General features: G+C 44.4%; 1 protein-coding gene across 1 annotated transcript in view; it reads right to left on the reverse strand.

The window, feature by feature from the left end:
- Positions 1–10,567, reverse strand: part of jakmip3 (Janus kinase and microtubule interacting protein 3) — a 50,859-nt gene that overhangs the window by 18,275 nt on the left and 22,017 nt on the right. The window contains exons 12-14 of the mRNA XM_042224755.1: positions 7,659–7,678; positions 842–875; positions 671–754 (exon numbers count right to left, since the gene is read on the reverse strand). Of these exons, the coding sequence (XP_042080689.1) occupies positions 671–754; positions 842–875; positions 7,659–7,678 (138 nt within the window). The remainder of the gene's footprint in view (positions 1–670; positions 755–841; positions 876–7,658; positions 7,679–10,567) is intronic.

The raw sequence follows: 10,567 nt of genomic DNA on the forward strand, positions 1-10,567 counted from the left end.
AATTTATTGCTAATGCACATTGACTTCTGAGGAAATTTTAGATGGCACTCATCAGAAAGGCTGCTGGCCCCTGGTCTAACAGATCTTCAGGATGAACATGGATCTGGTCAAGCATTCAAAGATTTCCTCTCACCTTTATCCATATTTATGAGAGAAAAAGAAAAAGAAAAGTCAGGGCGTGCTCTCCTGAACTACCTCTCCAATCGTTTGCACCAGCAGAAATGGCAGCTGATGGAGCTGTAATGTTGTGTAACTCTGGGCATGTGCAGTAGAGGTTCAACCTACAGGAAAAACAGCGCTTTGGACACACCAAATTGTTGGATGTGGAGGTTTTACACCCACCAAGCACCAACATGAAGGTTTTGCCTCTTTCTCCAGACGTTAAGGTCAGAGCTCGAGGAGGAGCTACGACCTGCCTGTCACTGTGAGTGGAGACTGTATCACAGCTGTGCCTCCTGCTGGCTCTCTATGGAGTACAACTGTAGTTTACTCTACCTCTGTATGGCTCTGATTGGTTCTTTGACTAGCCTGAAGACACACCCCTTTATTGCAGGATTCTAGCCTAGAACCAATCAGAATGCAGATAATATTCTCATTCACCTGCCTCCTCTTGGTTTTATCCTTCTGTAATTTTTCTGCGTTTTAGAAACTCAACAGTTTTGCATGTTACCAGTCCTTGCTGCTTCAGCGCTGATTCCAGATCTGAAACTCTGCTCTGGTATCGACTGATCTCACTCAGCAGCTGCTCTCTGGTCTGAAACACAAAGAATACAACCGTCAACCTGTTAGTGCCTTGCTTCATTGCAGCTAATGCAGCCCTCTGTGCCCCCACCGGGGTCACCTTGATCTCCTTCTCTGCATCGTAGTTTCCGCCACTCGTCTCCGCTAACAGAGCATACGCTCGCTGCAGCGCTTGGTACTCCTGAGTCAGCTGACGGTAACGAAGCTCCGCCTCCTCATGCACGCATAACTAAAACACACAAAACCCCAACTTCAGACCAGCGAGTCAGAGCAGTAACTGAAACAGTCTCAAGCTCTCATTGTTGCTGTCATCATGAAACGTAATACAGATAGCACAACCAATCATGCACAACTACACACATATCAGCCAATCAGACACTTGCAAGTCGCTGCTGGACGTATAAAAAACATGGCTAATATCGTGCCACTTCCGATTTAAAAGCTATTTCAGAAATAAACTCAGCTCTGTTTTTAATTTAATGACTCTATTAGGACTGATGCAGTTAACTGTTTATAGATCAGGGGTGTCCAACTCCAGTCCTCGAGAGTTTTTAGACGCATCCTTGGTCCGACACACCTGAATCAAATTTATGGCTTGTTCCTAGGCCTTTGCAAAACTTGATGGGATGCTGAAGAGGTAATCCAACCATCTGATTCAGCTGTGTTGGAGTAGGGATGCATCTAAAAGCTGCAGAACTGTAGCTCTCGAGGATTGGAGTTGGACACCCCTGTTATAGACACTGGCAGCTTAAGCAGGTTACAACTTAAGTACCTGAAGGATGTTTTGTTGTTACTATATGAATTATTATTTAAAATCTAGCAAAGGTGGATCTTTGAAGGTTTTGTCTTTCTGTCGGCTCTCCATCAAAGGCTGAGCGCTGTCTGTTCCAAGAGTCAGAAACTACCAGCTGTTTCCTTTTACATCCCACTGGACTTAAGAACACGTTTGGATGTCCTCACCTTTGGAAACAGTGGGTGTGTGTACATGTGTGTGCGTACCTCGTCTGGTTCAGTATCTGGAGTTCTGTCAGTGTGAAAGGACAAAGACGAGCCATCAGAATCCACAGACGCCTCTTCATCATAGCCATAAAACGTCTCAATGACCTGCAGGCAACACACAGAGACACAACGTAGTTCTGAAAACCCACCACAAAGTGCCATAACACCATCAACACATCCTCCATTTTTCTACATCACGCCCAGTTCAGGATGCTTTACAGATCATCAGAGATCTGATTTCTGGTCCAGAAGAGCTGACCAGAGTTGGTCCAACCAGCTCTCAGTATGTTTACATGAAATCATCGAAATCTGATGATTGGGCTGTAACCTGATTGGTCAAAGCTAATTACTGATGGAGCTGTGACAGGAGAAGACTCGGAATTAGTAAACGACGTTTAGTTTGTGACCTTTTAATATTTCAATCATTATTCAGAAAACACTGAATGTCTGTCACCATGGTGACTTAATTTAAGGAGCTTGTAAAAACACAAGCGACTGGACTCGTTTAAGTTTCTTGAAGATGTTTCAAGTTTCATCCAAGACGCTTCTTCAGCTGCAAAACCAAATAGTGGCGTGCCCCTTATTTGATCATTACCCTCATCACAGGAGCCAAAGTGTGAAAAAAGGTGTAGATGCTATTAGCAGAGGTTTAGCTGAACCATCGTGAGTCATGTGACCTACTGAGATCAACTCACCCATGTGAGTGGGCGTTAGGGTCTCTGTGAAGGATCTCAGAACTGGATTATAGATGGCAGACAGTTGGTGTGGTAAGCCCCGCCCTCTGTTCAAAGATAGCCGTTCACAGTGGACACAGATGCTTCTTTTACTCCTCTTTCAAACCTGTCCTCTCTGTCCAACATGTGAACATTTGCATCCTTAAAGCAGTGACCTTTGTCCTTTAGTACAGCCGAGCCTTGTCCCGTGGAGGTGGCTCTTCTATGTTGTGCGTTTATAAAGTGGCTGTTTGGTGTCTCCAGTGTAGAGGTCTGAGCACTCCTCCCTACACTGTACAGCTACGCTACATTGTTGAGGTTGTGTGTGGGATGAACCAGTTTGTGTCTGAGTGTGTGGCTGGGTACACTGGGATGCCGTGCTTGGAGAAGACTCTCCTGAGTTTCTCTGATAAACCTGCCACATGAGGGATGACAGTTGTTCTGTTTGTCCTTCTGATCCTCTCTAGTTGGTGTCTGACCGTCTTTCCTGTGCATCTTAGTTGATTTGATGAAAGCCCAGCTGGGGTAACCACATGTTTATGAGCTTTCTTTACATGTGTGTTCCTTTGTTTCCCCTTCTGGCTTAGAGGGGATGTTTTTCCAGGGTTGCAGGATCCCGATTTCCCCAAGTTTGTGTTCCAGAGGGTGGTGGAAGTCAAGTGGGGAGTAGGTACTGGTCTGTGTTTGTGGGTTTCCAGCAAATGTAAACGTTGAGGTTTCCATCCTCCTCAATGTGCCATAAATAGCCCCTACACGTCGTTTCTACTGACGACAACATTAAGCAGACATTTAAAAAGAAGTTGTCACCTGGTGCTACAGTGGACCCTCTCAGTGGACCAAAACTGGAGGTCCAAAAATGACTTATAAAAGACGTCGCTCCAACTTCACTTTACGTAATGGGATGCACATTCAGTCTGAGCTGCTGGAGCTTTGCAGCAGGGCGTCATTTGCTGCTTTCAGGAACAAGCTGCACACAAAACATCTATCACACTGAAAGCGTTCTGCACATGAAAGAAATGCTGAGGGTCACCTGCTTCTGACCAGGTAAGCTGGTCAGCCTCGGTTTTCATGGAGATTCAATAGGTAAACAACTCGCTAAAGAATAAACCTGGCTTCGTCACACACAAACAAAGAAATATCGGGGTACAGGCCTGGCCTCACCCTGCAGGCTCTGAAGGTCCGTTTCCTCCTCCCCGATTCCTGACGCCGGTACCTCAGTAACATGTCTCTCTCCTACAGACAGACAGCAGCATGTTTCACTATTAACAGAAAGATCTTACTCTCAGGGTTATCACTGATTCTATGCATGTTCGATACAAAGCTCACAACCCATCACACAGGACACACCAACAACTGTATTACGATTCAATACTTACAATCACATTCTTCACATAACCAGCTGTCTCCAGAGCCTGTAAACACAAACTAAGTCTTATTACAGTGAAATACTGAACTGCAGTACAAGTATAAATGTGTGAGTGTGTGTAGTACTAGTAGGAGCAGTAACAGTATTACTTGTCGTCTGTATGGACACAGTTGCTCACTTAATGGGTTTTTTCACATTGTGGTTTCTCACTGAAGGCATCAAAACTATGAATGAACACATATGGGCTTATGTGTGTCCATCCATCCATCCATCCATCCATCCCCCTCTTCCACTTATTCAATTCAGGGTCGTGAGGGGGAGGGGGGGCTGGAGTCTATCACAGCTGTCTTAGGGCAGGAGACAGGGTAGACCCTGGATTGTTTAAAGATCAGGCTTCAAACTTTCCTTTTTGCTAAAGCATATAGTTAGGGCTGGACCAGGTGACCCTGAATCCTCCCTTAGGCTGCTGGGAGACTCCCATGATGCATTGAGTGTTTCTTCTTCACTCACTATGTTTTTATACAACTCTCTGCATTTAATTACTAGTTATTATTAATCTTTGGCTTCTTCCTGTTGACAGCAGATGGCCCCGCCCCTCCCCGAGCCTGGTTCTGCTGGAGGTTTCTTCCTGTTAAAAGGGAGTTTTTCCTTCCCAATGTCGCCAAAGTGCTGCTCACAGGCAGTCATATGATTGTTGAGATTTACTCTGGTTTATTTGTATTATTGTAGGGTATTTCTTTTACAACATAAAGCGCCTTGAGGCAACTCCTGATGTGATTTGGCGCTATACAAACTGAACTGAATCAGTGGTATGGGTACCTTGGACAGGTCATCAATGATGTGTTGCTGCTCCAGGACTTGTAACCGCAGAAACTCCATCTCTCTCTCGTCCTGACTGTAACCATGGTAACTGGTGGAGTGGCTGCGGTCCAGATCATTTAATGAACTTGGCCTCCTCTGTGGACCACAAAAGCATGGCTGTTACCATAGTAATGGTACGCTAAAGTATTTGATTGCTGTTTGATGGTTTTTCATGCTCACTGTCACCAAGTGCTCGGCCATGATGGGTTGTCTTTTCTTTCATATAGAAATATAACTAAAATGAATAGATGTGGAAGAAATGCTCAGCAGCTGATGCAGCACTGTTTCACTGTGTTTGAATAAAGTATACTATAACTAGGGCTGTTCGATGTAATGATATAAAAACGTCTATGGTTTCATATTACGCTACTGTTTGCTTTGTGGTAAAATAAACAGTTTACAGCAATATTTTTTCATGGTTTTGATGGTCACTGTAGAATTTCCCAAAGCTCTATTTTTCTCTTATATTTAATATAACCACACTACAGTGGACAAGTGACTGTTTTTATGCGTTGTCATCAGCAACAACGATGGTAAAACCATCATGTGGCTTGTTTATTTTCCACATAAACCTTTCACAATAAAGCTGAAGATCCTGTTGAGATTTTTCAAAATAAACTGCAAAGTATTTCGGACAAGAGTGTTTACGGACGAGAAGCTAAGAAAGAGCCCACAAAGAAAATTGCGGCCGTTTCAACTTATGTAACACTCGACTTTGACACAGATGATCATTTTGATATTTTCAGTGTGATACTGAGAGGATGATGGAGAGATAATAGACCTGATGGCAGCCACTTTATTTACAGAATAGTTCAAAAATTCATTACAATCAGATTTAGTATAGACTGGTACATGAGGGATATCAAACAACACTTTGGGATGGTTCTTTTTTGAAATTCAGTTCTAGCATTTTTTTATCATGTCATTAAGTGAGGAAATTGATTCCTTGAGATGTATCCCATGAACCTCGAGCTTGGAAGCCTTCCATAAACGTTCTAACTTGCGACAATATTTCCTAAAATTCAGAATATTTTCATTTATCCAGGGACAGAAATTTGAAGAATGGACGACACTTTGTTTCAGAGGCGTCCCTGTATATGAGATAGATTTACATTAATTGTTAAAACGTACGTATATCTCTGTGTATATGTTTGTGTATATAGGTAGGTATGTATGTGTGTATGCGTATGTACTCCTTTGTATGTATAACTTGTACATATCTTTTTTGTGTAAATGCCTGTGTTACTGTGTAGCCTGTGTTACGCTATTGTGTGTTACACACACTCCCTCAGTAGGTACCCTTAAACTTATGTCTGTCTTATCTTCCTCTCCTATCCAAAAACTGAATGTAAATCTACATCCTGCCAACGGAGAGATGCCAAACTGTGTTTCATTGTTCTTGTAACAGTGACAATACAGATCTATTCTATTCTACAAGACACCAAGAGTCCTGCCAGGGTCAAGCGTGGCCGAGAGCCTTCCAGCAGCGTCCTGGTTTATAATCGGGATCATTCAGTCTTTTGGATCATTGGTGTAAGAGGTGAAAGATGCAAATAAAATGACAAATTAAACTTCAGTCTTGTAATTGGGTTGTCAATGAAGTACCTAAACCCTGAAGTGTGAGTGAATCCTGACACCTGCTGGTAAAAAGCAGTAACTGCGTGTGGAAGCTGGACATCACATCAATTCCAACACCATCACCAGTTTGACTGATACAGAATAGGGCGTGTTAGAGTCAGAGGTTACCATAGTTACCATCTCCAGATTCTCCTGGGTGACGAAGCGAAGCTTGTTATCGAGTCGACGCAGCGCTAGAGCCAGCTCTTCGTTTTTGCGGCTCAGACGCTTGTTCTTGTCCAGAAGAGGAAGAAACTGACTCTCGGCCTCTCTCAGGCGCTTCAACTACAGAACACACGAAAAATAAAAGCATACAGGCAGGAAGAGGACAAGGATTTTATCAAGTAATTCATTAGCCCCAGGTAAGATAACATTAGGGTGACAGTGCCCTACAGTGTTTGTAGTTCTTATGATTGGAGTCCATTAAGCTTACTGTCTCATTTCAAGCTCCATATTTTGTTTCCTGGGCTGGAGAGGCACTGCATGAGTTGCGGTTCATTAGCTGCATAAGGTGGAATGTAACAATTAATTTACTCAACATTACCCTCTACAGGTGTAGCTGCCTTATTAGTTAGGATCAGCCTGGGTTAGAGTTAGGACAATAAAGGGAAGGAGGAGCTAACACGAGACCCGGCGTGCTACTGATTGAGAACATTTCAGTCACTAGCTTTCTCTGCCAACTTACTCCTATACAGCTTGAAAACTGTGTTTCAACCAACTTAAGCACTCTGGAGGACCACAAAGAAGACCGGGACAGTAGAAGCAGTATACCTGCAAGTGTTTCAGGTCCATTGTTATGGGGAAACAAGGCACTGACTACATCCAGCAGCAAAGGAAACATGTTTGGAACGGGCTTCTCCTCAGACTAGCAACATGATGGAGATTTTGGTGTCCATAGATAAAAAAAACCATCGAGCTTTGACATATACCTGCCCCCACTGGAAATCTTGCATAAAGACTTTCAGGTGCTGCGTAAGTCCGTGGAGTTCAGCCAGCCGCAGGTGAACACACTCACTGCTGTGGCCGGGGAGAGTCGGGGTAATCCCTCAGCGACGGTATGACCCAGATCTCAGACGAAAATTTAAAAAATCAAGGAAACTGTCGCCGAGCTCCAGGCCTGCAGCATGCTAGGCCTGGAGGCATCCTAGAGAAGGCAGCAAAGGACCTGCAAACTACAGTGAGACATTACATCTAGATCCACCTCAAACTCCACATGGTAAAACATCAGCTTCCATTATGTCCATCATCTGGGACGTAAGCAAGCTGATGGACGCAGACCCAGACCAACTGTGCCCAAATTGGAAAACTTTAAACAGAAAGAGCTGGTGTAGAGCCATGGCTGGGAGCTGACAGCAACAAACTTCGGTTTCTCAAAGAGATCCTGGAGCAATGCAAAGTCCTGTTCCTGATCTGAAAGAGATTCATCCACGGAGGCTCCCGAGCTGTCACCGTGGTCTATAAACTGTGCATCAGTGGCAGCTTTATCGTGACTAGACCATCTGTAGCTATACTAATGCCTCCTTCTCATTCTTTTCCATATCCTTTTCCCTGTTTAATAGACATGTCTACACAGAACAATTCATGCTGGTTTAATGACCACAGCCTGTTTTCTCGTGTTGTTTTTTCTTAAATTCCCCGCTATTTGTTTGTTGTTGTTGATATAACGTCACTTGCGAATGGTTCATTGGTGGCTGCACATCTCAGTTTTCACACCATTTCTCTCTGCACTCATTGTATTTGCGCTGCCTCCAATGCTGTGATTTACTTCACAATCACACAGCACAGGTACATACACAAGCAGACAGACACACACAGCGATTTAGCGAACATTCAACACCCCACCAGTTACTTTAAACATGAACGCTCTGAGGTTTGTCACATAGAATGTTAATTAGTTTGCTTCATGCATGGAGTCGTAGATCAAAAGAGACGGAGATTTGTGGAAAAAGCCACCCGGTCTCTTGCATAAACTCAAGCACTCGCTCATCTTCTCCTCGTCCATCCAGCCCTTTGAGTTAGCCTTACGATGACGCCGCCGGAAACTTTTCTTTTGGCAAAGTCTTCCTCTTGAAAATGACCATGGGTGGTAGTTTCTGGCCATTAGCTTGGCAGCCCAGAACTACAGTGGAGGATGACTTCTCGTTCCCTGTGGTGCGTATAGATACTGTACTGGTGCCTGTTTTCTTGACAGTACAGTTCACGGGGATGTCAAAGGTGAGGAGGACCTCGTCCATGCTATTGATGTGTTCTGGCCGGATCTTCTTTTCAGTGATCTCATTCTGGCAGTAGGTGCTGAAAATGGCCAACTTTTCTTTGTAATCGTTTGGCAGTTGCTGTGAGACAGTAGTTCTTGTGCGGATTGAGAGATTATGCCTTTTCATCAAACGGAAGCACCAAGAAGGTCCCCCTCGAAAGTCGTTGATCTGCATGTCACGTGCCGCTGTTGCCTTGAGTCGAATAGAGACTGTAGAGACACTTCTACCTGCTGTTCTCTGTTCAATAACCCACTGTTCAATTTTGTCCTCTAACTGCGGCCATCGCGCCTTGTTCCCTCGGAAACTCCTTTTGGTCTTCTTTACTTGTTTTAGGTCATCTTTTTGCTTCCTCCACTTGCGCACCATGGACTCATTAATGCCGAATTGTCTGGCAGCTGCTCTATTTCCATTCTCTTCTGCATAACTAATTGCTCGAAGTTTAAAATCAGCTTCGTAAGCGTGTCTCTTCGCGGGTGCCATTTTGGAGTCGTTATACACACACAACACGGTAATGTTGTGTTGAAGCACAGTACGTATTACTCCGCGAGGCTCCTGGCAACGGTAACCGTAATGCTCCAAAAAGTGGCACTAAAAATCTTTTTTTGACAGATTTTTGAGCATAGTGTGCCACATAAAACTGGTTCGAGGTCAGTAAGCACAAACCAAAATTCATACATAAGGCGCACTGTCGATTTTTGTGACGATTTAAGGATTTTACGTGCGCCTTATAGTGCGGTAAATACGGTAAAACAGAGACATGTAGCCATATTAATTAGCAGAAAAATAAACTTGACCATTAGCAACAGTATTACAGATCCAGAAGGTGGATTTATAATACTTAATTTATGTTTTCAAAATATGGATCACTAAATGTTGATAGGCCCTCCTTTTTATTACATCTTCACTTCACTTTCAGATCACTCTGACACCACTCCTATAATAGGAGGAGACGTCAACCTGGTATTTAATCCACAAATTGATATGCTCAGTACAGCTGTGAGTCAAAGGAACTGGGAGTCTACCGACATTCTCAAACAACACATGAGTGATTTTGGTCTTTGCGATGTTTGGTGTTCATACCTTGCTTGGCAGGTGGAGCACGTGGGGCTCTGAGGGGGAAGGAGATGCTCCGGGTAGCATTGAGGGAGGCGAGTAACTGAGTTTGTTTCTGACCTTAATTCCTTGTGTTCCAGAGAGTTCCAGGCTTCTTCTCTTTGTGTGCATGGTCCAGGGCCCTGGTGCTGGGGTTGCCCATTTTCTGGTTGGGACCGTGCTTGTGTGGGGGTGCACTGCATCCCCTTGGCTGCTTCACCTGGTGGGGTGGGTAGGCCCACACTGAGATGTCCGGTCTGTGCCTTGGGGGCTTTTGAGTACCTGCAGGCTTATATGCTGAGAACTACATGCTTTTTCCTTCCCCGCTTCTTCTGACAGCACAACACTAACACACGTAATATCACGAGGGGGAATATATGCCTCACAGGCCTCAATCGGTAGGACTTTGCTCACTGTGCTGCACAGCCATTAATTACACTGTAGTCATTACAGTTCAGGACACATCACCATACACATAGGACGTCTGGGGACATACGTGATACCCAGAGGTTGGTGGGTGGGCTGCTGAGGCGGCGATGAGCACTGCTGACCATCTGCTCATGTCTCCTCAAATCTAATAGCAGTCTAATTTCCACACTCACCCAACAGGCCACCACTGCACTGACATAAAAAGAAACAGACTGCTCATACAAACGCTCACAATACTGTGTCGCTGTGTAGTGCCGTGTTGAGTGATGTGTGCTCAATCTGATGTTGTCTGTGTGTGCGTGTGTGTGCGTGCGTGAGTGTGGTATGTGTGAGTGTGTGTGTGTGTGTGTGTGTGTGTGTGTGTGTGTATGTGTGTATGTGTGTGTGTATGTGTGTGTGTGTCTGTGTGTGTGTGTGTGTGTGTGCGTGTGTGTGTGTGCTTTACCAATTCGTTGCGTTCTTCTGACAGTAGAGCATTTCTATCCTCTAACTTC

This window comes from Haplochromis burtoni, unplaced genomic scaffold (assembly GCF_018398535.1).
Source record: "Haplochromis burtoni strain Fernald_Lab_line unplaced genomic scaffold, NCSU_Asbu1 Contig_148, whole genome shotgun sequence".
Classification (NCBI taxonomy): Eukaryota; Metazoa; Chordata; class Actinopteri; order Cichliformes; family Cichlidae; genus Haplochromis; species Haplochromis burtoni.